At 43.3% G+C, this 27,092-nt stretch overlaps 1 protein-coding gene across 1 annotated transcript in view; it reads right to left on the bottom strand.

Annotated features, from left to right (window-relative positions):
• Window positions 1-2,517: 2,517 nt before the first annotated feature.
• The window catches only part of TMEM123 (transmembrane protein 123), a 280,075-nt gene continuing 255,500 nt past the window's right edge, over window positions 2,518-27,092 (bottom strand). Inside the window, exons 5-6 of the mRNA XM_086935275.1 lie at window positions 19,591-19,741; window positions 2,518-4,620 (exon numbers count right to left, since the gene is read on the bottom strand). Of these exons, the coding sequence (XP_086791401.1) occupies window positions 4,596-4,620; window positions 19,591-19,741 (176 nt within the window). The 3' untranslated portion in view covers window positions 2,518-4,595. The remainder of the gene's footprint in view (window positions 4,621-19,590; window positions 19,742-27,092) is intronic.

Genomic DNA, 27,092 nt, shown 5'->3' with positions numbered 1-27,092 from the left:
CTGCTTACATTTCACATGCTTTACTTAATTTTGTATTCCCTATGAGTATTTGCTTTTTCCAGGATGATGTTACTTTTTTTGTAGGCAGCATATTGCTCTTGTCTAGTGCGTAATTTAAATTGAGCCGCATCCAGGTGTTTATAGCGGGCACAATTGGGTTATAGTTGAGACAGGGCAAGTTTCTCTCAGTGGGCGGTATGGTGTTTAGTGGGGGAGAGGATGTGACACCATGGTCAGAGTTACTGAATTTGGAACTGGGGAACCTGGTTCTGAAGGATGCTTATTGCGAGATGTCTGGCCATTCAGCACTACCCAAAGGGAGTCAGTGCATGCAACACATGTGGAGGCTGTACCTCTGCACCCAGGGAGCGGTGGGGGGGGGGGGTCTGTGTGACTGCACCAAGGGAGCAAATGGGGGCTATGCGACTGCAACCAGGGAGCGTTGAAAGTGGTACCCCGTAGGGGTGCACTCATGGGTGCCCAAAAAATCCCAGGGAGAAATACGACCCCTTCCACAAGGTTAGTAGATTGGAGCAGTGCTTCCGTAGAGCTGCAGAAACTTTACACATGCCTATTTCAAAGAGAAATACTATGCTAAAACAGGTTCCATTGATTTAGGGCTGAAAAGGAATGATTATGAGTAAAATAATGTGCCGCTATAATGCCGCTAAATTTACATTTTTGTGCTGCTAAATTTACATTTTTGTGCCGCTATATACTGGGGGGTCTGTCTAACAGACTTTTGGTCTATGCTCACTGTTCTAGCATGAACATGCACAGTTAAGCATATATGGCGAATAATGTGATATTGTTGTAAATTGGACAACATTGACTGATAGCCTCATATTACATTGTTCTATCCCAGAAGAAGTCTGTGGTCCAATAGCACCAAGGACGAAACACGTGTTGGCACGGCTAGAGTGTTGAGAAGATTCACTGCAAAAAAAAAAAAAAAAAAAAAAGAAGAGAAGACATATATGACTTGTCAATTGCTTATTTATATCTATTTATTGGTGTTAGCTCAGGATATACATTTTGATCATTATTACTGACTATTAGCATGTTCCAATTTTCAACCTACCTTTAGTCAATGCTAAATCGTATATAGTATATGTTCCTTTTTCTCACCCTCCCTTTTAGGAGAGAAGTTGAATCTATGGTATGTTCCAAATCTTACCTTCCCTATAGATATTAAGCTAAATTCTGAAATAAAACGAATAGCATGAATTGTGTTTCCCCATTTTCAAACTACCAGTGAATTGCGAAAGTCTTTGGGTTTAGTATGTTCCCTTTCTTTACCCTCCTTTAATCAAGTTGCAAAAGATTGTTTTCTAAAATTAGCATGGTCCTTGTTTTACCTTCCCTTTACTTTAAGGCCCACATGCATCAAGCATTTTTGGAGTCGCAAACGGTGCAATTCCTTAAAATCGGCTGTTTGCGATTCCAAAAATGCTTTTTTGGATGCATCAAGCAATTTTAGAAATCGCAAGATTTTTGCGATTTCTAAAATTGCGATTGCTTTTAAGAAATCACAAATTTGCGATTTCTTAAAAGCAATGCATAATTACTTTTAAAATTGCGAAATCGCAATTAGGGGGTCAAATTTATCGAGTGGTTGAACCACTCAGTAAATTTGAAAAAAGTGTTTAAAACGCTGAAAATGCATTTTTTCAAAATTCATGTTACGGACACACATGTCCTTAGGACATGTGTGTGTGAAACATGATGTGAAAAATACATTTCAGGGGTGCATGGGGGGGGTCCTTTGGACCCCCCCCAGCACCCATGAAATGCATTAACAAACTGCGATTTTCAAAGTGAAAATCGCAATTTGCTAATGCCTTCCCATTGCTTCCTATGGGCCTTTTGGCCCATAGGAACCAATGGGAATAGCGAATTCGCAAATTGTATTTCGGTAATTTATGCGATTCGGTAAAAATTGCGATTTTTACTGAAACGCATAAATTTACCGAAAATAATCATGAATCCCGTTTTGCGATTTCTAAAATGTGACTCGCTATTTTTCGCACTTTAGAACTCGCAAAATCCCGGGATGATGCATGTGGGCCTAAGTCTCTAAATGCTTAGCATACTCTATCTTATTCATAGCTATACGCTGTTTCTGATTTTAGTTATTGATAGTCTTATAGCGTTACATATGATGATGATTAGATAAAGAGTTTGAACCTACCCTGACTCTGTAGTTATTATATAATTACAAATGTTATGATATTTTGAGTGCCTTTCCCTTAACTCAACTCCCTGATCCATTGTGTGAAGGTACCTAGTGTCAAAGATTAGTAGGATACTGGTATAGGAATTAGAAATAGAAATCATAATATACTGGTAGTAGAGCGGGAGTTACCCAAATAAAGGTTAAGGTATATGATTTTGGAATTATGGGCCCAGATGAGTATCTGTACAAATTCTAGTTGGGTGACCTATGCGCTCATTCACCCTTACAGGTGATTAACTGTACTTTACAAAGGCACATAACATAACAATACAAGAGACACGTTTTTGTATGTCAAGAGTGCAAATCTGACGTTTTATTTGTTTTACATACAAAGATAATGTCATTCAGAATTTGAATGGTGTGCATTAACTATGCTGCTAGAACAAACGCTTTGGCTTTTAGAACAAACATCTTTACATATCAGGCTCTTGCATTAGAATCCATTTTGCGGTAAAATTAAACCAAGTTTATATTTACATTTCTTGGTGTACCCAGTTTAGACTCATCGCAGGAAAAAGGTTAAAATGTCCTTCTTTGATTCATTTTCCAAAGTGATCAACACATAAGTTACATCACCTTATTAAAGCATAACAATCAACTCTTCAAATCAAGTGAAAATCATTAAACGGACAATGAAACATTCACATGCGTGCTATGCAGTGAAATGAAAACAAATCCATTTACAGTAAGAGTTTTTCCTTGCGGATTGACCTACTCTTTGTAACAGAAGACTGGGATGAAACTCCATTACAGCTTTTAAAGTAAGTAAACACTGCCAACAATACGGTGGTACGCAAAGGGAAAAATGCAATGTAACCTTAAGGCCAAACCCAAGTATAAGGAACACAAAAAGGTCGCAAATGCAATAAAATTGAAAGGAAAAAAAGGAAAAATGTACTTAAGTAGCTGAGTAACATTGTACACCTAAATGGATAGTGAGCTAGCAACACATTTATCAACAAATGATTTGTAAATTATATTGAGTTGAAAATCAGAATTTGAACATATTTATATATGGTGCTAAATAAATGAGTTTGTAATCCAAATCACAAGGAAATAGTTCTTGGTGCAGAAAAAATATAAACACGATAATCTGTGGCTGCAATGATAATATTAAACAATTTATAAACATGTGTTAGTGAAAAAACAATCATAATGTTAAGGCTAATACACTGAAAAAGATTTCAAACACCTCCATGCACCCATCAGACGGTTAGGCTATGAGAGAGGATCTCATTGTACTTTAGTGGCAAGTGAAGGTGCATTAAACCATATAACATTTTAATATAGAAAATCTGTAAACTGTTGATAACAAATACGTAAGCAAATGAGTTGGCATGTCAATCAAACAAAATAGCAACCAAGATTAAACTTGAAGACTATTACTGCAGGCAACAAAAATTAAGCCTGATGACTACTACAGCACAGGGTAAGCTAATTGTGTGCTTTTAGCCATACGCACTAGCTCTGAATAATTCTACCTTAGCTAATTTATCCCTAGCCACAATAACCACTAAGACCACACTCAGTGATGGATGAACTTGAGCAATGATGTTAATTTCATAAAAAAGAAGCAAAAGGGATCAATGCAGATGCAGTTTAGTGCACTACCTAATACAGTGTCTGGATGGCTGCAAACTAGGATTGTGGCATTGCTCAAAATGAATCTATTTTGTTTTTGGATTTTCTTTTGACAAGCAATGCACCTTTTTAATTCTCGGGCTCAACACAGGTAGAAAAAGCTTACATTTGAAGCCCTAAGAGGACTTTTTAACCAATAAGACAAGGTCTTAGAGATCAACATTACCTTTAACTAGAAGTACAGCGCTTCAACAGATGAGCTGAACATATATCAGATCTTACTTAATCAAGCTTACAAATGTTCACAGACAAATCCTTGATTCTGCAATTCTGAAGACTGAACTATAGAATTCGAAGAAGAAAATGAAGACTACTGCTGCTTTTTTACGCATTAAACATTTTCCAAAATGCAGTACTCTATGGCAATATTTTTAAACATTTTGATATGGTGGACAGAGAGAGGAGATTCAAATACATGTGTCTTCAATCATACTTTTGGCCCAAGCTCTAATTTACAAATGTATATGAACATCAACAAAAAGGATGAAATTACATGAAGCTTTTGTGGTGGATAGATAGCACGCAACTGTTTGGGTAATTCAGTAGTTATAGCATGGGTGATGTAAATTAAGTAAAACTCCTCTCATCAAAGATTTAGCCCGTGCTGCAAGAAATCACATTAATGTCATGTACTCTGAGATCCTGTTATAAAGACATCAAATAAACAATGGTACGGTTTGGTCCACAACTGAGGTTCAAATTCTTGTGAGAACTTCGATTAAATGATTGCCTCATGTTCATCTCTGAAATAGAAGAGAACTTGTTACTCAATATCTGCTTGCAAACATAGAAGATATTAACTAAGATTGCATACATATACACATATTTTTCATTGATTACAGATATTTATTTATTTAACATTGATCTGAGAGCTGTACAGAATGAAAGCACCTAGATAATGTTTAAAAGAGGCAAATAAAGAAAACGTTAATAAAATCCCAAACTAATGGTAAAGCAAAACAAACGGTACTATAACAATAGAAAAATAAATAAAAAAAGAAACAAAATCTTCTATTTAAAAAGAGAACAAAGTGGTGCGGTTTCAGTTTCTTCCAAAATTGTCATTTTGGAATAATAGCATGAAAGCAATGTGTTTAATAACAATGCAGTGGCATCCAGAGAAGCATTCTGAGCTAAAATGATATTTACAGTCTGGGGTTTGGTAAGCTACTTGCGGTGCAAATTCTACACGAAATGCTAAACAAATTCTAGCCTCTAAGGCATGTCAAAGTAAATCAAGAAGAATGGGGAGACATGGTAACTTTTGCGAGTCTTTTTTTGATTATGTATGTTCGCATGTTTGTGTGGGAGACAGAAACAAGGACTATGTTCTATTTCATGGACTATGTTCTGAGTGATATATGGCGAAAATGGCACCAACTGGAACAGCAATACAATACTCTGTTTCACACCTATTTTTCTTCTGTACTATCTCTTCATCCTTGCTGTGGAACAGGTCGGCACACAGGAACCACAGATCCTACTCAGTGGCCTATCAGACAATTCTTTCATAGAAATACAGCTGCGTAATCACAGTGGGGACCCCATGGCATCAGGCACCAGAGCAGATAGTGGCTAAAAGATTATGAATTGGCAACCTTCCTTAGAGAGGAACTCGCGCCATACTTTGAGCGTAGCGTAGGTATGGAGTAGTTGAAAGCAACCTAATAGGAGTTAGTAGAGGGAGGGAAGCTTGCTAAAAAAGTTGACATCTGTCCCAGTCAAAGGGAGATGAACATTCACAATGGCTGACAAGAGTGACACTGCTGCAGACTTTAAAAAAAAATGTTTTTTTAAATTGTTTTTTTCTTGCATCATAAATGGCACAATCATATCATTTGTTTACACATAACTTTGTGTACACTTATTCTTATACAGTAAACATCGCTGTTCTTTCCAGTTACATCATTGCTCATATGTTGCTTCGTAATTTCGCCTCATTACATACAGTAGTATCCTTAACATACACTGCTCCAGACTTTATATAATATTAGGTATCTAGAAATGAATGTATCTAATGAACTTCACGTATCAGCAACTTGACTATAAGCCTCACTTCTTTGGAATACAAAGGAAGATTTGGAAGCTTGAGGTTATGAAAAACTATCACACTTCCCAACTTTGTGTATGTATTGTAAAACTACCCTCACATAACCCCCGAGCTTCCTTCCAATTTACTATTTGAGTAAGTATCTATTGGTGGAAGCCCTCCGGAAGGTTTAATTTCATAAATACATTCTGCCGCCCTATGATAGGGGCAAGAAATGTCATCTATCCATTTAGGTTAATAGGCATCCCAGGTGATCACAATCAAGGATTGGCTATTCGGCAACACAGACAATCCAGCGTATTCAGACTTGAGGTGGATGTCCTCCAAGTCACAGACCTTCAGGCTCTGCTAAGAAGACAGCATGATCAACACAAGCTACCTAGAACACCACAATTTGCAGGCATAAAGCCTCCAAACATGTCAAATGACATGAGACTCTTACTAATGGATCCCCGCTGTGGCATAATACGAGGCTTGCCAATGTTTCTGACTAGAAGGGTTTTAGGTCCTGGGGCTGATCTGGAATATCAGAACAGGATGATCGTTTGGAATCAGATTACATAAAATCATTCTAACAAATACCATCAGAATAAACTTTACACAGATCCTAGTTCAATCTTAATTTGCAACTATGACATGCCCACAAAATGAACACAGAGAAGCTCGTCTCTGTACCTGAATTTAACTCTCTTGGATCAAAATTAACCATAGACAAGCTAGGAGGAAAGGAGATCTCTAGGTTATGTAGATAATTGGTCAGAAATACACCGGACCCATTGACAGAGCGACGATCCCGTGAGGAACAATACTTTGGCAGCCTGGAGAAAGAAGAGTGGCTCTCAACCCGACTTAGAATAATATAATTTAAAAACAGCAACAGCACCTACTACAAACCTGGAAATCTGTGGCGTATGGGTTGAAGCCAAAGCCCAAGGTGTCCACAATGCTAGTTGATTAGTGGTGCACTTTATTATATGATGTGGCAATGCCCAGTAATTGAACAGTATTCAAGAGAAATATATGATACAGTGGGAAGTGTAGGAGGAAAACCACTAGTGCCTGACCATAAAATGGTAATCCTTAGTATAATGGAGGGTTATGACGGACCTCAAGGGCAATAAGCACTGTTTTCTATGGGCACTGTTGTTGCTAAAATAGACATTACTCTATACTGGAACAGAGATGGCCCCCACCACCACTGGACAAGGGGTTGAAAGGCTTGGACTACTGCTTGAAAGTTGAAAATATGGTATGTAAAGCAAGAGGCTGCGGTAAGAAACACCAGAAGATCACAGGTGCATGGTGGAATCACTTTCAAGCAGTTCTACATGATATTTGATCTAACTGCACAGCATACAGAATAGCTGTGTGACTGGCTGTCCAATAGATGGCATATGATTAAGATGTGAAATTATGTAACTGCCTACACATATTTGAGTTTTTTGTGTAAACAGGAAATAATAAAAAGATTCATTAAAAAAAAAAATATGCTAGGATAAACCTCTGAATGTGATTGGGACAGTAGCTAGGATTTTCAAAATGTCCGAGACGCTAGTTATGAAGGGTATCCCTGTTGCTATGGTTTGTCTAAAAGGATGGATTCAGAAAATAGTTTGCATGATAGGGAATGGTAAAGCAGCACTGTCAGCAGAGACAAGAAAGTCAATTCTAATTGGTTAAGATCCGAAATTATGTGACCTGACTGTTGTGGAACATGATCCAAATGCTCAAGGGTTTTTATGTGCTGATAATTTCTTCAAGGTGTTAGGGAAGTATACTGACACTTTTACTGAACTGAAAATAGTTCAGAATCCAATGAATATAGTTTTTGGTTATTGTCATTTTGGAAGAGCCAAGAGATACAGGCATCAGATTCCCATTCACAGCTATTTCAACCTCTATCCCAGTTAAAACACGTAGGCAGATATGATATGAAGCGTCCAGTTGCAACATGATATTTACTTCCGAAAAGGAGAGGACGAGGTAGAGTAATCATGTTCAGTGGCAAACAACAGAATCGAAAGCGTGCAGGTTGCTCCTTCCCTTTGAGTGCTATTATCTCCAAAGTAGGAATTCAGTTGAGTTTGTGTGTTCAAGAATGGATGAAGATCTTGTCAGATCTTTGGGTGTAAAAGACTGTGCATGGTATGTGACAGAGTTTGACGCACACCCTTATAAATGTCAATACCCCAGGGAAATCAGACTTTCAAAAGAAAGGTTAGTGTCAAAATTAGTGAGGGATGTGGTAACAAAAGCTATTGAAGATGTGTCTTTAGAAGAAGTAACGTTTGTCATCAATTTTCTCCGGTGAAAAATTTGAAAGGTATACAGGATTAGGGCCACTGATACATTCTGGAAGCTTAAACAGGTGGGTACCAACATTTAAAACTGGAGGGTAGTCAATTTGTTAAAAGACATGCAGAGAGCCCAAAACAGGATGGTTTGGCTCGTTCTCAAAGGTGCTTATTTTATCATTTCAATTCAAAGGTAGTATAGGAGGTTTCATTTGGAGATCATGTTTTGGCCGTTCACTTACCTTCCTTTAGTTCATCTTGCGCTTGCCTTCATTTAGTTATTCTTGCGCACCTTAATGTTCAACCAAATTATTAAGTCTGTATTTGGTTTTGCAACTGAAATGAGTTTGGCTCCTGATCTACTTAGACAGTATGTTTCTAATGGCTGAGATCATCAAAATCGGTTTCATCAGTTTCAAATGACAGTGCAGTTGCTGGCCAGGACCATAACTGTTACGCTTGTTGGTGAATTCCAAGAGATCATTCATGAGTTTACTAGCAGAAAAAATGAGCTTAGTGTCCAGGGAATTACAACGGGTGTTGAAAGGGGAGTGGTTTCCTTTGATAGAATTATCTCAGGTGATAAGTTGTTGTCATTGGCAATTCAGCCTTTTTTTCCACAGCTCTTATATTACAGGACATTGCAGAGACTAAAAGTAGAGTACCGAAAGAGCAGTTGTTGGTGTGTTTAAACAAAGAAGTATATTAAAATATTAAAAAGAGACCATAATACACGTGTCACTTTTTTGAATACTAGTATGTCCCCCTAAGTGGGATGGGTATGCTCAGATGTGGGTTATGTGCACAGTGTCACTAGAACCAAGCTATATCTGGCTGATAAGCCCTTACTGTGGCGAAAGTGGTTCTAGGTTGCTTAAGTTCTTGTTCAGGGAGGTCCTGGCCTGGAATTTGGGATTAAACCCAGATCTGTTGGCTGGGTGGGAGTGTTTGATTGGTTCAGATGCTCCGTCCATCACCACCTGTTTTGTACCGAACTGTTCCCACTACACAGGGTCAAGACTGATTTGCATATCACTAGGTTTTAACTGAGGTGGCCTGGTGTGTACAATAAGGATACATTGGGATGCGGCTTGAGTAATTATCAGTGGCTGAGATTAATCCAAGCATTCCATCCATTACTTTCTTATTTTTATATATATATATTTTTTAGAAAATATGGAGGCATAGAATGGCAGACTGATTGTGGAGAATAGGTGGAGATGGTGGTTGAGCCTGATACTAGTCTATCTTGGAGTGAGCAAAGATGGGTTTGGACCCAACTCTTGGGAAATAGACATCTAAGGGAAGGGAGTTGCCCATCAGTTATTTTAAGTTATAAGCAGGCACGTTCGCAATAAAGAGTTTAGTGAAAGGGAGGAACATATTGATAGACAGTTTCCTATTGCTTCAATGTATCAATAATCTTGGGAGGCAGAACGTCAAAGAATTAGAGTTGGCAATTGGTTGTTGGCAATATTAGCTGAGTTGACAGGTTATGGTTAAATCTGAAAATGTTCCACGACTGTTTAATGTGGTACAAATTGGACTGCAATGTATTTGAGATTTTAGCGAATGGATCTTCGATATCGAAGTGTTCAATGTACTGATGAAAAGATGGGAAGCTTTTGTAATGGATCTGTTTGTATCCCTGTTACCCAGGTAGCTTCAGAGGTTCTTCAATGAGAGGCAGATACAGAGGCAAAAGCAGTGGATCAATTTCTTGGTGTGGCCAAAAATGGGAGCTTTTAGGTTTTGCAATGATTGTTGTAACTACTAAAGAGAGACGAGGGCTATCTAATTATAATTGCTCGCTGGTACTCGACTACTGCATGGTCTCCACCCACAGAGATAAATTCACAAGTCCACTGACGTTGCCTGACTTTCCGAGTTTGGTGAGTGATCCGGAAGGCAATTTGTACAAGTTGGTTCTAAAACCCAAGTTACAACTCATGGCATGCACGGTCTCTACACACAGAGTCAATTCACAGACTGCATTGGTTGGGGTTGGTGTATGCGTTAGATGTGAATAACAGATGTCTACTCTTTTGACTGTAGATTTTTTAATTACTTTAAGGACTAAATCAGATTCTACAGTAGCTGAATATCCTGTGTTCCATGAATAACCAATGTTATGCAAACCTGCCAACTTCAAATATATATATATATTTTTTTTTTTTCCAAATGCCCAAGAGCTTTGAACTCGCACTCCAGCAGATGTCACCTTACGGTATTTAAAACACGGAGACCAGCCTCGGCATGTTAGGGAGCTTTATTGCTTTCTGCCTACGCGTTTCGAGACCACCGTCTCTATCACCATGTGAAGGTGGCAGAACCTTGAAGGGGGAGGGGCTTAATTCTGAGGACTGCTTGAGAGACATTTCTGCTCCATGCTCCCACCAAACCCACCCCTTCCAAAAAAAAAAAAAAAAAAAAAAGGATGTTGAGACTGCCGCGGATGTCCGGGAGTGATTTCAAACCCGTTGATCGAGATCGACTTCTTATAGCCTACAAAAAAAAGTGGGAAACCACTGAGTGCTGTGGTTTCCAGCTCGCCTTTTCTGCCACCTTGCTCTTCACTAGATGACCATTTGAAGAAAGCTGATAGTAAGTGACACATGATGGTACCGTGTGAATTTGAAAGTCTCGTTAAGTGTGATGAGGTTTATGAAGGACTATGAGGTTAATACAAGAGACATACGGTCTCAAGTTGAAAATAAATCTTTTAATGTCTTATGTTAAAATGAATAGGCCATTTGCAGTTCCTACAATTGGAAGACGGGTCACATATGCTATGAGAGAAGCTTGTGCTGATGTGGCAAAGTTTGGACCATATTCTGTGAAGGGTGCTCTAGCTTAAAACATTCTCCAATGTGCTGATAGGGTCCACCTGTTAAGCTTTACAACATTCTATTTTATTTCAATTGCTCATGCTTCTAGAAGTTTTGTGTATGGGCTTTGGACTAGCATCTAGTGTCCAATTTCCTCTGTCGTCATAAAGTTGCAATTTGCATAGCTTTAACTGTACAAGGTAATCATGGTTTTGTTAAAGATACAGAGCCTCGGTTTATTCCTCGTATTTCCCTCCTTCAGATGGCTGTTTCAGAGTCTTCATATGACTCTTTTCCTGTGAAGTTTTAAAGGTATGTAATTTGCAGACAGTACAGCATATTGTAATAATGTTCCTACAGTGTCTGTCTTAAATATGTTTCTTTCTAATCGTGTTTTTTTCTTAAAAGGTTAATTGTTCAGACAAAATTTGAATTAGAAAAGCCAGACATTTCTCAAATAGGGTATCGATGGAAGTTCTGCTCTTAAGAATGTGTTTGTCGTAAGGAGTTGATATATTGTGGTCTTCTAAATTGAACATTGCTTCCGTTCCATAATACAAGATTGTATTCCAAGGAGATTAGAAAGTTAGAGAGGTTTTAGTTCTTAGCCTTTCACAATATTACTAATTAATCTAGTTGCTGTTGGAGGCAGACAATCTGAGCTTATATGCCATTAATAAGGTCGCAAATGTCTTGGACACTTAAAGCTATGAAAATCGAAACTTAAAATTCCACAGACATTTTTTGGTATATGATCACGAAGCACGGACATGACTGAACTCGAAATCTTAAGTAGAATTTTATGCACATATAAATCTACTTTGCCCTTCAAAACAGAATGACTATGTACAGTGCTGCCGTCTGGAAGAGATGGTAATCTCTTTAAGTATAATCCAACGAAGACCGAACTGTGAATGTAATTTGCTCTTTATTTACATATTGCACATTATAGTGTCAAGAAACATAGAATGGAGTAATTGTATAAAACGTAGTTAGTACCTAAAATAATAATATGTTGCCGGCCTTTTGAACACAGAAGGACTCGGTGGACCTGTCAGTCTGCTTGGAGGGCGGGAGCCTGCAAGCTGCTGGCGGATGTTTCCTAATGAGGAATTTATAGCGTCCGAGACTGCACAGAAAGGCTTCTATATTGGACCGGGCACTATTTTGCAGCATGCTAGTATTGCAGCTATTGTGTGTCATACATGGCCCACATTCCCAATGCCTGGCTACATCACTCACTTTTAGAGGTCCCTTCGAGCTTGGTTGGAGCCGACACTTGGTTTCCCACCTGTATAAGGCCATGACAGTGGATCATTGGGGAGATCCGTTTCCGGTGCAGTAGGCCTGGGACCTGGGCGCACCGCTTGAGGATGCCCAATGGAAGCGGATTTGTGCCTGGTGAAGAATGTGTAGCGTAATGCAAGTTTCAAACTTCTACACTTTCACATTCTTCATCGTACAAATTTCACACCAGTGTTATTACATAGAATAGATCCTGGTAAGACAGATTCTTGCCACAGGCGCTACGGCGGCCTCTTATATTCACTGGCATGGGAGTGCCCTGAGGTAAATCAATATTGGGGGAAAGTGTTGACTCGAGAAAGGTCTGTGATGCAGGTTGCTGTGGATATGTAATCTACTGTCTGTCTGATGGGCAATATGCGTACGCTGAAAAATGGCCTTTAAATTACTGCACTTGATGTTATTGTTGGCCAAGACACAGGTGGCGATTACGTGGATAAGCCGGTGTGGACCGAGTGATGGTAGATGGGCAGTGAATGTGGTTGATTGGGCCGTAGCCGAGGAGTTCCGTCTGTAGAGGAGCAGGCATGAAGTTAGGGCACAAGAGGATATTGTGGTATGGGTGAGACTGTTGGATAGATTTACAGGGGTGGGGGGGTCAAGATCATCCTTCTCATTGGAGGATGAAGGGTCGCAAGTTACTGAAGATGCATAAACCTGGACTTGTTGTTATGAGAGGGGTGGAAGGATATAGTGGGTGAGGTAAGGACAGATCCTTCAAAAGGTATGTGAACGTGTATGTTGGACAAATCATTATGTGATGTTACACTGATTCTACTGTACGACATACACCTTATCTGTGACGTGGTAGAATATTGGCATTGGTTGGATACCAGTTGGTACCTGTTTGCATTGTGGAAACTAATAAAATATCTCTTTAAAAAAATATAATATGGGGGGCGTGGCTTACGCGCCGGCGAGTGATGGCGCTGCCTCCTTGAGCTCCGAGGCGACGCGGGATTCTTCAAAGTTTTCCCGATACTTTCCCCGGTCCCGGAGACCAGCTACACGCATCCCCGCACGGCGGAACATGGTCCCCGTGTGTTGCGAGATGCGGCGGCTATTTTAATTGCCGCTTTTGTCACTTTTTACCGCTTTATCCTCCTCAGCTGTTAAGGGACGCGAGCGGCCGCCATTTTGTGCCGCTGAGCTCGCGTCCCGTTTTTCTATCGTCTCTGCCTCCTCAGCAGCCTGAACTCCTCCTGTTTCATCGTGTGGGCACATTTCTACAAGGTATGTTGTAGGGCAAACACAGCATGCTACTCTGCTCTACTTTCTTGACTTTTTGCGCCTCAACTCCCTTCCTAGCTTGTGACTTCATCGCTACTTCATAACGGCGGCCATTTTGTGGTGTTTTTCCTGCGCAATGCTCAACATCTTCCTCTCACCTGCCTACAACCCTCTGTGGAATATCAATTGACCCCCCTGGGTCTCACATATTATGGACGCTTTGCTGTTTCTCTAATGCCCTTTTACTGGTTGGTCTTTTGCCTGCGTATTGCACTGATTTTCACTCAATTTCGACGCCTACCCTTTGGGTTTGAGGTATTGCTTCTCCATTGCTCCTTTTTTCCTCATATGTGACCTCTTCCTTCTATTGCCTTTCCTAGCTCTACATATAGGGTCTCAGCTTTTTGGTCCTTGTGGTGTGGCTTCCATCCCTGCGGTCCACCTAGTGTGCCCCTCTGTTGGCATAATGTCTCAGGACGTGGGCCATGCAAGATCTTCCGTCACTGGTACCAAACAGAAACGCCCTAAGAATGACCCTCCATCTCCAATTCGCACCTCTCCGAACCCTGTGTTGGATTCCATCCTAGAAGAGGTTCGTGGCTTACAATCTTGTATGTCTGCAACCAACGAGAAGCTCAAGCAGATAGAAGATAGATGGGTCGTCATGGAGGGCAAGGTTTTGGAACTAGAACAACGCATCAGTGACGTCCAGGATGTGTCTACTAAAATTCCTATTCTTGAAAAGGAGATTCAGCAGTTGAAATTACACACAGAGGACCTTGAAAATCGTAACAGGAGGAATAACCTACGTATTTATGGTGTTCCGAAGTCCCTTGAGGCGGCTGACATGGTGTCCTTCATCCGCAAATTCCTCTATGAGCTTTTGGAACTCCGACCAGAATCTAATCCTCTAAACATACAGCGTGCTCACCGTCTGGGCCGTCTCACGTCCAACCCGACCAAACCTAGAGGTATTATCCTACTATTTCTTGAGTTCACCGAATTGATGACTGTTCTTAAAGCTGCAAGACTAAAACGTCGCCTCATTTGGTCGGGCCATACCATCTTTATTGCCCAGGACTTATCAAACGCTACGAATGCACGTCGCAAGGAGTTCCTCAATCTAAGACCACACATGAGGGACTTGAACATTCAATATGGAATCCTACATCCCTGTCTCTGCAAAATAACTCACAACGGTCGTTCCCGTACATTTGATGACCCTCTGAAGCTTCGGGAGTATCTCCAAACTGTCTCTGCTTCAACTATGGACACTAATGGCTGAAAATAAGTATTTTCTATTCCCTGCACTCACGTATCTTATGTCTTGACGACTGTTGTGGCCTTGTCCTGGTCTCTTCCATGTAATTCTTTCCTACGACTTCTCTTATTTATTTTATCTCCTATCTATATTCCAGCGTTTCCCTCGCTCTGTGGGGTTGGCGCCTTCGCCGGCGTCTCCATGCTCCTAATGTCTTGATATTCTCTTTTCTCTCAGATCTGGCTTCTTTGCCCTGATCTGTTTGTTATCTTTTTCCTTCTCTATCTTTCCTCTCTTCTTCTTCTTTTCACAGGCCGTGCATGTTTTCCCCTTGTCCATTTATGTTTCGTTTTCTTTTCTGTTTACCTCTACTCCTTGCTTATTGTTTCTTCCCGTACTTTTCATTGCTCCCCTTCTCTTTTCCTTATGCTTGAAATGCTCATTTGTTTACTGTTTCTCTCTATTTACCCGATTTTCCTTGCCTTTCTTCATATTTTGTATTTGATTCTCATTTGTAACATGTTTGTCTCCATTGTCTTTCCTTGTAGTTGTTTACCCGCAGTGTATTGGACCCAGATATTACCCTCCTCTCTTGCCTTCCATCATGTGTAATTTTGTAACGTGGAATGTTCGTGGTCTTGGTAATCCTGTTAAACGTCAAAAGGTACTGTCCCATTTATCCAAGTTAAATGCTCAGATTGCTTTTCTTCAAGAGACTCATTGTACAGATGTTGAATCGTTGAAACTTAAGAGGGCTTGGGTGGGTCAAGTTGTATTTTCTCCTGCTGTTGATAAAAAAGGTGGTGTTGCTATACTATTTCGTAAAGGTTTAAATGTTCAAATTCTCTCTTCTCAAGCGGATGATGGAGGTCGCTGGGTTATGTCCAAGGTGATCATACAAAACAAAACTATGGTGCTCCTGAATATTTATGGTCCTGTCCGACCAGACCCTAAATTTTGGTCTGACATCAAAATCCTCATCTCCTCCATTGACTGTCCTAACATTATCATAGCTGGCGACCTTAACCAATGGTTAGATCCCTTTTCAGATAGATTATCTTCCTCCAAATTCCAGCCTGATAAGACACACAAATCCTTTCAATCAGCCATTGCCTCACGTCCCCTTTTCGATGTATGGAAAACATGTAATCCGAACTCACTGGAATATACATTTTACTCGAATGTTCACCACACCCGGTCCAGAATCGACTATATCCTAGTCAACAAATCCCTTCTCCCTGCGATTCAGAAGTCCGAAATTGGTTCTATTTTTTTGTCGGACCATGCACCTGTCTATGCCACTTTTGACCTAACCCAAACCTCCTCATCTTTTAACCGATGGAAATTTAACACTTTCCTCCTCTCTGATTCTGTTTTTATGTCTAAAGTTAAGGATTTTATCTCTGAATACTTTTCCCTCAACTTACCTCATGACACTTCAGTTTCGAATAATTGGGATGCCTTTAAAGCTGCCTTACGCGGCTTCACAATTTCGTATGTATCTAAAAAAAAGAAACTCAACCGCGCTAAATATACCGCCCAACTCTCCAACATCAAGACCCTAGAACACTCTTACTTTTCCTCCAAGAATCCTGACGCTCTCCTCCAACTTATCAAAGCCAAATCTGACCTCAATCAAATTGCCACAGTTGAAGCCTGTAATACCCTTTTGAAGATTAAATCTAAATTTCACGGGGGTCAGAATAAAGCTGGCAAAATGCTAGCAAATTATCTCAAAATTAAATCTGAACGAAAATCAATTGGCCCTATTCTTAATGAAGCAACCAACTCACTAGTTTCCTCTGACGAGGATATTGCACAAGTCTTCCATAACTACTACAAACTCCTATATACTGATGATACTCATCCTGATGATGATGACCTCTCCCGATTTTTCAAAGATCTTCCCCCTTCCCCATCTCTCCCTTCCGAATTCCATCAATTAGAGACTGACATTACACCTCAGGAAATTCTCAAGGCAATTACTTCCCTAAAGAAATCGAAAGCTCCTGGCCCAGATGGTCTCCCAATTGAATTTTACTCCACCATGCATTCTATTTTTGTCCCCCATCTTTTACAACTTTTCAACTCCTTCGTTGCAAACGCCAAGGCCTCTGGCTCCTTTTTGGATGCCCTGATAATCATAATCCCCAAGCCTGACAAAGACCATTCTCTGTGTAAAAACTTTCGCCCCATCTCCCTGATTAATTACGATTGTAAGATTTTTGCCAAAATTTTAGCTGCCCGTCTCGAATCCCTTATCCCTCTGTTAATCAGCACAGATCAAGTCGGTTTTGTGAAAGGTAGACTTGCTGCTGATAATGCCCGTGTTTTTGCCAATATTATTTCACACAGTAAACGATTTAAAGCCCCCCTAGCTGCCCTATCCTTAGATGCTGAGAAAGCTTTTGACCGTATTAATTGGAATTTTATGTTTAAATCATTACAATGGTTTGGTTTTGGCCCCTCTTTTATCTCTTTAGTTAAACTCCTTTATTCAGCTCCTCGTGCCAGCGTTTTTGTCAATAATCAATTCTCCAAATTTTTTCCTCTATCAAGAGGAACTAGACAAGGATGCCCTCTTTCCCCTTTATTATTTATTCTTTGCCTTGAACCCTTCCTCATTAAAATCCGCTCAAACCCCCTAATTAATGGGTTCAAATTGTCGTCGATTGAGACGAAAATTTCGGCCTATTCCGATGACGTCCTGGTTTATATGGCTAATCCTGTATCTTCCCTTCCTCCATTTTTAGAAGAAGTCCGCTTATACTCCTCTGTCTCTGGCTATAAGCTTAATCTCTCCAAAACGGAGGTTCTTCCCCTAAATTCGACTTGTTACCAATATATGTTTGCATCAACTGATTTTGCCTGGTGTCCTTCCAAGATCAAATACTTGGGTATTTGGTTCTCCTCTTCCTTAGGTGTAACCCTTAAATTGACCTTTACCTCTCTTACTCAAAAAATTCAATCACTTCTTCAATCATGGTCTCCCCTTTTCCTTTCATGGTGGGGTCGGTTAGACACCATTAAAATGATGATTTCCCCACATATTTTGTACACTGTTTCCATGCTTCCCGTGAAAATCCCTAAAATATATTTTAACCGGCTGAATTCCATCTGCTCCAAATTTTTGTGGAATAATAAAAGACCCCGTATTGCTTTACATAAGCTTATTCGCCCGAAATCTGAAGGTGGAGTTCGCTTTCCTGACTTTCAATCATACCACTCTGCCTTTTTAATAAAGCAAGCTTTTTCATTGGCTTTCAATTTCAATGACACTCCTCTGCCCAGATGGATTGAAATTGAACGGTCCTTGTTAAAAGATTTTACTTTTCAACAATCTCTTTTTATGTCAAATTGTTCATTTCTGACTAACCACCCTGTACTGAAATATTCGCATACTCTGCTGCACACTGTATTCTCGAAAGATTCATCCCCCTTACAATGTTTTCTCTCATCTAGTGTGTGGTACAACAAATATCTTAAGTACAAGGGTAAATCTTTTTATTTCAAGTATTGGAAAGAAAAGGATATTATATTTGTATACCAATTTTTCTCTGATTCCTCCATTATTTCATTTTCTGTAATGCAAACCATGTTTGATTTACCTGTCCATTTTCGCAAAGAATATGACATTATTACTTCCGCCATTTTATCTCATTTATCTACCCTTCCTACTTTTGATTTCCTTCCTTCCCTTACTCCTTCCACTCCTCTATATCCCCTGTTTACCCAACAAATGCCCAAAGCTGCTCTAATTTATAAATTGTTGTTAGATAATATTGTTCTTAGACCTAAAACCATTACTGAAACTGTTTGGGAAACTGATCTTTCTTTCTCGTTATCTGTTGATGTTTGGGATCACTTATGGTGTAAACTGTTTAAGACATCGATTTCAGCCCGACTTACTCAATCACTTTTTTTTATATACCATAGAGCTCTTATCACCCCTGTTAGCATAACAAAATTCTCCTCCTCTTCCTCCCCCCTTTGTTGGTCCTGTTCCTCTCACCCCGGCACACTCAAACACCTCTTGTTTGATTGCCCCTCTGTTCTTGCTTTTTGGAGCTCAGTTTGGGATTTTTGCATGCGTATTTTTCATTTTTCTGTACCATTCTCATCGCTGCATGTTTTTTTAGGTTCCCTATCTGATGTTTTAGACTTACATTCATATAATGCTAAATTATTTGATCTTTTCATTGCAACTGCTTTCAAAGTAATTTTGTCATGTTGGAAGGAGAATACTAAATTGTCTGTGCATACATGGTGGAATTTCATATGTGATGAGCATAGAATTGCAATTGCTTCTTCTTCTTCTGTCACTTTAAAAATTAAATCCGATCTCACCTGGCTGCCTTTCCCTACCTTCTTATCTTCTCATCCCCCTCCATAACCTTTCCTTCTTCTTTCTCTCCCCTCCTCTTTTCTCTTTTCTTTTCTTTTCTTACTTTCTTTCTTCCATTTTCTTCTTTTTCACACTTATCTGAACCATTTTTCCTCTTCATCTCTCTCTCATTGTTCTTTCATATTGGTTCTGATTTTTTATATACTGTTATACTATGATGTACTCTTTCTTAAACAAAATAAAACTTTACTAAACTGAAAAATAAAATATAATATGTATTCGCAATGATACTTTAAACTGCCCCAAAGTAAACACTGAAAAGAGAATGCATTGTTTATGTTGGCCAGCCAGAAACAATCACAATTTTCAACAAATCTATATGTAAAAAGGAAAAACTTACATAGTCCTGTACTGAACTCCTCTTTTAGAAGCATAAAATTTACATCCGAGATAGAGCACGATCAGAATTCCCAGTGTCAGCACAATGCCACCTACAAAACTGCCTGCATCAAATTTGGAGCTCTTGCTTTGCTCAGAAGAGCCAGGGTTACCTAGAGGAAAAGGGGAAAGCAATTTAAACGTGGCTTGTATCATTTATGTGGTTCAACTGTGTTTAGTACGTGCGAACATTTACAAATCTGATTCAAATGCCTGAAAGACCTACAAGTGTCCAAATGAGCAATATACTCTTTCTAGTGTTGGTTTCTAAGAATGGTACGTTTCAGAAATCAACATACATACATTTTAGACCATATTTTTTAGGTTCTGTTAGAAATGGGATTTCTGGTTGGCTCGGGCTTGCGCCTAAGCCTGGTAGAAACCACTACTCTAGTCAGGGCAAGGGAGTTACACGCTGAAGAGAACCCCTGCTCACCCCCTGGGTAGCTTGGCACGAGCAGTCAGACTTATCCCAGAGGCAATGTGTAAAGCGCTTGCGCAACACACACACACACAGCAGCAACACACTAGGCACACCACAAAAGGAACTCCATACAATGTTATATATAAAAATAGCCTTTGTATTATTATACACACATTAGAATACTAATCAGCATCACATTAGGCGTAAAATACATTCTGCGCCAACCTCCTAAGCCTAAACACATTAGACAATAATATCCTCACCAGCATAAACGCATTATGCAATAACCTCATAACATAAACCACATTAGAGGCATAAATCAGGGTGCATACATCACATTTCCTGCGCACCACATAAATTACATTAGGTCCTGGCGCCCTATCAACCTAACACAGTCCCTGTTGGACTTGGCCCTCTTGGCAGGATCATCCCTGAACTTTTTGCCTTCCTCCAATATTCTCTCTGACCTGTTTTTGTTGGTTTAATGACTCTGGGCACTTTACCACTGCTGACCAGTGCTAAAGTGCATATGCTCGCCCTACTGTGAAGTGTATACATTGATTGGTTTCCATGATTGGCTTATTTGGTTTACTATCAGTCCCCAGTAAATTGCACCAGGAGTGCCAGGGCTTATAAATAACAATGCTGCTAGAGTGTCTGCTGCGCTGGTTGCGCCACTCACCGAAGCAGCCTTTTAAAATGTGTCTAAGGTCTGCCATTGCAGAACCTGCGTGCAGTCTGGTACTGTCATGCTGGCTGGGCAAGTGTACACACTTGCCAGCCTCTAAACCTTCCCTTTACTTCATGTCAGTCACCCCTATGGTAGGCCCAAGGGCAGGGTGCATTGTAAGCATAAGGTAGGACAAGCCCTGATGTGTGTGGCATGTCCTAATAGTGAATTGCAGCCATTTTCGTTTTTCACTATTGTAAGGCTACCTGCTCTCCATAGGCCAGAATGGGCTGCTGGAATTATTACACTCTATAATCCTAACAAACTCAGAGAGCATGATAGAAAGTCAAGTTTAGCATGCCTGAACTCAGAATAATAAAATACTTCTTTTAGTAAAGTTTATTTTAATATTCTGTGTTTGCAAATACTACTTTTTAGAAAGTTAGTGTTTGCTTGCCTAACCATTTCAGCCCACCTCTGCTCTTATGTGTATCTGCTGTCTGGTTTCTGTGAGTGACAGGGCTGGGGACGACAGGTGGTGAATAGAGGGTTTACACCAGGATGGGTGGGGGGAGTGCCCCTGGACTCTGAATAGGGCTGTGCTCTGCCACCTCAATCCCGGCTCCGCCTCCTGGGGAGCGACTGATGACTCTGCCCTGCACCTTGCAAGGAGAGAGGGGAAGACTGTCCACAGCGTACTCCTGGACTGTACTAGTCACCACAATGCTGGCTCCACCTCCGGCAGAGCGTCTGATGTGCCTGCCCTGCTCACTGAAAGGAGAAGCCAGAGTCTGCCAAACAAAGTGCTCCAGAGTGGAGATGGACTTTGCAAAGGCCCCCCCGGCCTGAAAGAACAAAAGAAACTGTGTATAAAAAGAGTAGCCCTGCTCCTAACAAATCGGATCTTGTTTTGACCACGAAGAACCTCTGCCTGACTAGAAGGACCCAGAGAAGCTGCAAGAGGAAAGACTGTCCCTGACCTGGGGGACTGGACTGCAGTTGGTGCCTTGCTACAAGGAAGGAGAGGAAAATACCAGAAAGCACTTTAAAGACTTGTGCCTGAAGATGATCTCCAAGGGCTTGAACCAGAGCTAGCCCCCTGAACTGAGCCCCGGGACCATGGGCTCATCCTGCCTTCCCTGACGAATTGCCGAGATCTGCCTGACCTCTCTGTGCCGCTGGGGCCTCGCCTGAAGTGCGCCTCAATCCCCTCTTAGAAGCCTGTGCCTGGCCGCCACCGCCTCGAGTCGCACCGCTCTCCTCTGAGCTGTGCCCCGCTCTGCTGGGCCACCCGCACCCTGCCCCCTCGTCCTTCCGAGCCGCACTGCTCTTGGCCGCCCCCGCTGCTGAAAACCGCCCAGAGCCTCTGCGAGGCGAAGCAACACCCGTACGCCTGAAGCGTACCGGCCGCCTCCCTCCCCGCTCCGGACTTATGAGAGGTCACCCGCACTATCTAGAAGCAACTCTGACGGAAGGTATGACTCGCACCTAGAGGCGTCCGCACCGCACCACAAGAGCCGCCGGTACGGTCCATACCCGCCGCCAGGAACCGCTGCAGTACGCCCCCCTTCGCATTAGGCTAACACATCGTCCTGGCAACCCGTACTGAAGGAGTACGGCTCGTACGCCGCAAACCTGAAGGTACGCCACGAAGTCACCAGCGTACGCCAGGAGTACGCACCGTAGGCCTGCACAACGCCTCGTCCCGTGAGCCGCACACAGCCCCGGACCGCACGCACCCCTACTCACCGTCCCGCTCGGCCGCCTCGCACCTCGAGGGGCCTTCGAGCCGGACAACTCAGAGGAGAACCGCCAGCCCCATCCTGGTTCCGCCCTCACCAGGACCGGATCGGAAACGCCTTGGACACTTGCAGCAAGGTACTGGTCAAATTGAACTCGATCTCGAGTTCGCATCAGATCCAGGGTCCGCAATGTTTATTTTCCCTGTCACTTTATACCTACAAACGGGTCGCATCATCAGCGCGAAGCGAGCCACGACCCCACAGAGTACTTTTTGTTACCCAAAACCCTGAAGAACTTATACCTTTTTAGCTCTTGTGGCCTCAGTAATAATGTTATAACGGTCTTGTAAGTACCTGCATACGAAATTTATTTTTTACATTAAGTCTACGTATTTTTTATACTTAAAATACACCCTCGTGTCCATCTGTGGTGGGTCTTTAATATTGCTGTATGAGGTCATGAATGCTTAACCTACTGACGCCCTAGGATTAGCTTTGTCTGCTCGCGCCACACTACCTAGAGGGTGAGCAGGGGTTATTCTAAAGGGTGATCCCCTTATTCTGACTAGAGGAGAGGGTCCCTGCTTGTCACAAGTTCTGACCTGTGCCAACCAAAGACCCCCAAATCTAACAGTCCCCCTGGCCAACTGGCGTTCTCAGAGGGCTGAAATGCCCTATGTTCAAAATGTCAGGGCTGGGTGCCAATGCAGCAGAATCCCAAAGTGCACAATTGCGCAGGCCTAAACGTTACAGGTGCCACTGATTGCTGGGCAGCTGTGATGAACTGTAAGCATGGGCAATCACTGTGCCCTCTGGGTGGGTCCCCACTGGGACTCTCTAAAACAAATGTGCAAAACGTTGCATCTGCTCGCGCTGGTGCGGTGCAGCTGCGAATGAGCAAAGGGCCTGGCACCACTGTGCCTCTCCAGCCCCACTGGGACTCTATCACAAAATGCCCCCATCGTTGCAGCTGCCCCTATCTGGCAGGGAAGCTGTCGCAAATGAATCAGGCAGCCCTGGTACGCTGGGGCCCCGCTCGGGCGAAGCAACCACATGGAGAGGGCACCAACAATGTGCCCCGATACACCCCCTGGTTTGAGAGTGAAGACAGAAGTGCCCCCAACGTTGGAGCGGCCCTCTATCTGGCGGGGCCACTTGGGAAATAGGCACCAGCACTGTGCCTCGATCTCACTCCGCCCCCGCCATCCCCACTAACTCACTCACTCTGCTTGGGGGAAGACTCCTCCTATGGGAGTCCGCTTGGGCTGGGACTGGCACCGGCAGTGTGCTGGGATCGGCCCTGCTCTCCGGGCCTCTTCTCCCGGTTTTCTCTGTGCGGTGGGGTCACTTCTCCCGGTCTCCTCGGCGGGACGGCGCTCAACGGGACCTCTCTGCTCCTGTCTCCAGTGGGTGGAAATGGACCCTCGAGGATCCGGCTCCATTATGTACGTAGGCCCCACCCTCAGTCAGGCGCGGGTGCCTGACTTCCGTTTTCTGCACCCTCCTCTCGACGGAGGGCCCACACACTCTTCTCCTTGGAATAATAAAAATATAGCACTCACGAGGCGCTAGATGCAGTAAAAATCCTGAGAGGGGAAGAGGGCAAAGCTGGACCCAGCACACAGGCCCTCCAGCAGGGAGGCAAGCCCCCATAGCGGTTCCTCCTGGGCCCCAGCAGCAGCTAGCCCCCAAAGTTCCAGGAACAGCACAAAATTCATGGGGTCACAGCCCCTACATTTTTACTCATTTTCTCCTTTGTCTGCAGTACAGGGCTTGGGGGAACCAGATGCAACGGGTTCAGGGGGGAATTAGAGCACTTTGTCAGGTGGGTGCTCTGTGATCAGCCATACTACAGGGGGCAGAGACAGCATTGTACATGCTAGGCACAGACCTATTCAGGGTCAGGGGATTACTCCTCCCACTACTTCCAATGCAGATGTCCCATTCAGCCTAGTGCTGACTCACACTGCCCCTCCTAGAGCCACAAACACATCCCAGCCCCTGTCATGCAATTCACATCAGGCAGGCAGACACACAGCACACAGAAATGCTAACTTCTAAAAGTGGCATTTCTAAAATAGTTATGATAAATCTGCGCACCTCATTGAGCAGCATTTATTATGACAATTCCAAACATACTAAACTTGACCACGCTGCTCCTCTCATACTAGGAATTACCACTGAAACACTTATCAGGGAATCCCCAGTGCGTTCCTTTGGGAGGACAGCCCCACAGTAGTGTGAAACCAAAATGGCTGTTCGTCACTACCAGGACATGTCACACACTTAAAGTACATATCCTATCCTTTAACTACAATGCACCCTGCCCATAGGGCTAGCTAGGGCCTACCTTAGGGGCGACTGACATGCAGTAAAAGTGTGTGGGGTGGGGGGTCATGGACATGGCACACACTTTAGGTGCCACGTCAAAGCGGCAGTGACACTGCGTGCACAGGCCCTGCAATGGCAGAGGCCTGGGATAGGTATGAAAGGCTACTTTGGTGGGTGGCGCAATCAGCGCTGCAAGTCACCAGTAGCATTTAATTTACCAGCCCTGGGTATATGAGATACCACGTTACAAGGGACTGACAGGTAAATTAAATAGGCCAAACAGGTGTAGACCAATCTTACCATATTTAACACAGAGAGCACACGCACTTTACACTGGACAGCAGTGCTAAAGTGCCCAGAGTCCTAAAACCACCAACACCATGCCAGAAAAAAGGCTAGGAGAAAAGCAAAACGTTTAGGGATGACCCTGCAAAAGGGGCCAAGTCCAACAGGTTCCATGAAAGATCTTGTTGGACCCGGCCCATTAGGCAGGTTCACCCCGAGACTTTTTGCTTTTTCCTAGCCTGTTTCTGGAACCTGGTGGTGGTGATTTTAGGCCTCTGCGCACTTTTTCACTGTGGTACAGTGTAAAGTGCTTGAGTTCTCTGTGTATGTGTGGTGAGCACCTGCCCTCCCATAGGAATGACTGGGGAATATGTATGCCCATGGTAGTTCCTGATGTGTGGGGAGTGCAGGGGCGAGTTTGATAAGTGCGAACTTGTGAGATTGAATGCTGCGTAATGGTATATGCGGCATGAGTGTGTCTAGTCTAGAAGTGCCACTTTTAGAAGTTGGCATATTTGTGTAATATGTGTCTGGCGTGTGATTGGCTGGCAAGCCTGGTCCAGGAGTGCCTGGGCCTGCTTGTGGATTGACTGTCTGGTTTGGGGGTGACAGGGGCTGGAGAGCCCAGGAGGTTGTCTGAGTCAGCCCGTGGATGAAAGGCTGCATCTGCTGCCAGGGAAGTGGGAGGAGATGGCACCTGGGAGTGACCAGGGCTGTGCCTGCCTGACCACAATGCTGGCTCCACCTCCTGCTGGGCGACTGTCACCTCTGTCCCTGAAACTGAAGAGAGTTCCCTATAACCAGTTCTAGCTGGTTCTCACACTGCCTGCACAAAGACTTCAAAGACTTTTCCCTGTATAAGAAGGGGCTGTGTCCCCTTCCAATTTGTTCTTGTTTCTGACTTTAATCTACTAGGTGCGGGCGCTGCCCAGCCCCTGGATGCCTGGAGGACTTCTGGGGGACCCCTCTGCCTTGCCTGGGCTGATGGGGGGACTTTGCTTTGCCCTGGGATCCTTTGGACCTTCTTCCTATCCCCCTAGGACTTTGCTGGACTTTTCCTGATTCCCCCTAGCGCCTGGCGAGCGCTTTGTCCTGCTTCCAGCGCTAAAGAGCGCTCTATTTCGCCTGTAGCGCTTGGGAAGCGCTTTATTTGGCTGCTAGCGCTTATGGGCACATTATTTCATTTATAGCGCTGGGAGCGCTGTAATTTCCCCCTCAGCGCGTGGTAGCGCTGTTATGGCCTTCCGCGGCTGCCCACTCCGCGTATTCACTGTTTATTTATTTATCTCCAGGGAGCCCACCCCTTGGATAATGAGACCCCGCCTGCAATTGTCTGAAGCGGGCCGCCGCGCTGCCCGTGACGACCCGGAAGTGTATGCCCAGCCAGCCAATCCTTGAGGCCGACCGGGAGAAGAACCGGAAGTCCCGCCCCCGCAGCCCGGGTGCCGAGGAATGGCAGCCGCGAGGCGAGGGGAGAAAGAGGAGAAGCGTGGCGGTTCTGCAGGGCTCCCATGAGGTGTTTTCCGCTTCCCCCTGCCTGGGGGAAGCCATTGCCGTGTGGGCGGTCTCCCGTGCTCGAAGGGAGACCGGAGAAGAAGCATGGCGGTGGGCGACAGGGCTCCGGTGAGCTGAGGGAGCCTTGCAGCGCGAGGAGGAGACGCTGACCGGAAAGCCCGCATCAGGAGAGGAAGCCGTGAGTGAAGCGGAGCCGCCCCGACCAGCCCGGTGAGTGTTAAAGGGCTGGGGGGGTAGGCGGGAAGCTCCGGGCAGATGTTGTGTTGCCGGTGGTGGCCCTTGTGAGGCAGAGCCCGGGAGAGGCTCTTGGGCATTTGCAGTTTAGGGCCCAGAGAGGCTCTGTGACATTTCCTTTGAGCCCTGCAAGGCTCCAACGAGGGGCATAATCCTTTACCGAGCCCCGTGGCTCCCACGAAGGCCAGTAGTTGTTTGGTTGTTGTAGAGCTCTAAGAAGGCTCTGGGGGCCCCCTCCTGCCTACGAGTGTTATGTTAAGAGC

This window comes from Lissotriton vulgaris, chromosome 8 (assembly GCF_964263255.1).
Source record: "Lissotriton vulgaris chromosome 8, aLisVul1.2, whole genome shotgun sequence".
Taxonomy (NCBI): domain Eukaryota; kingdom Metazoa; phylum Chordata; class Amphibia; order Caudata; family Salamandridae; genus Lissotriton; species Lissotriton vulgaris.
This window is presented reverse-complemented; position numbering and strand designations above follow the sequence as displayed.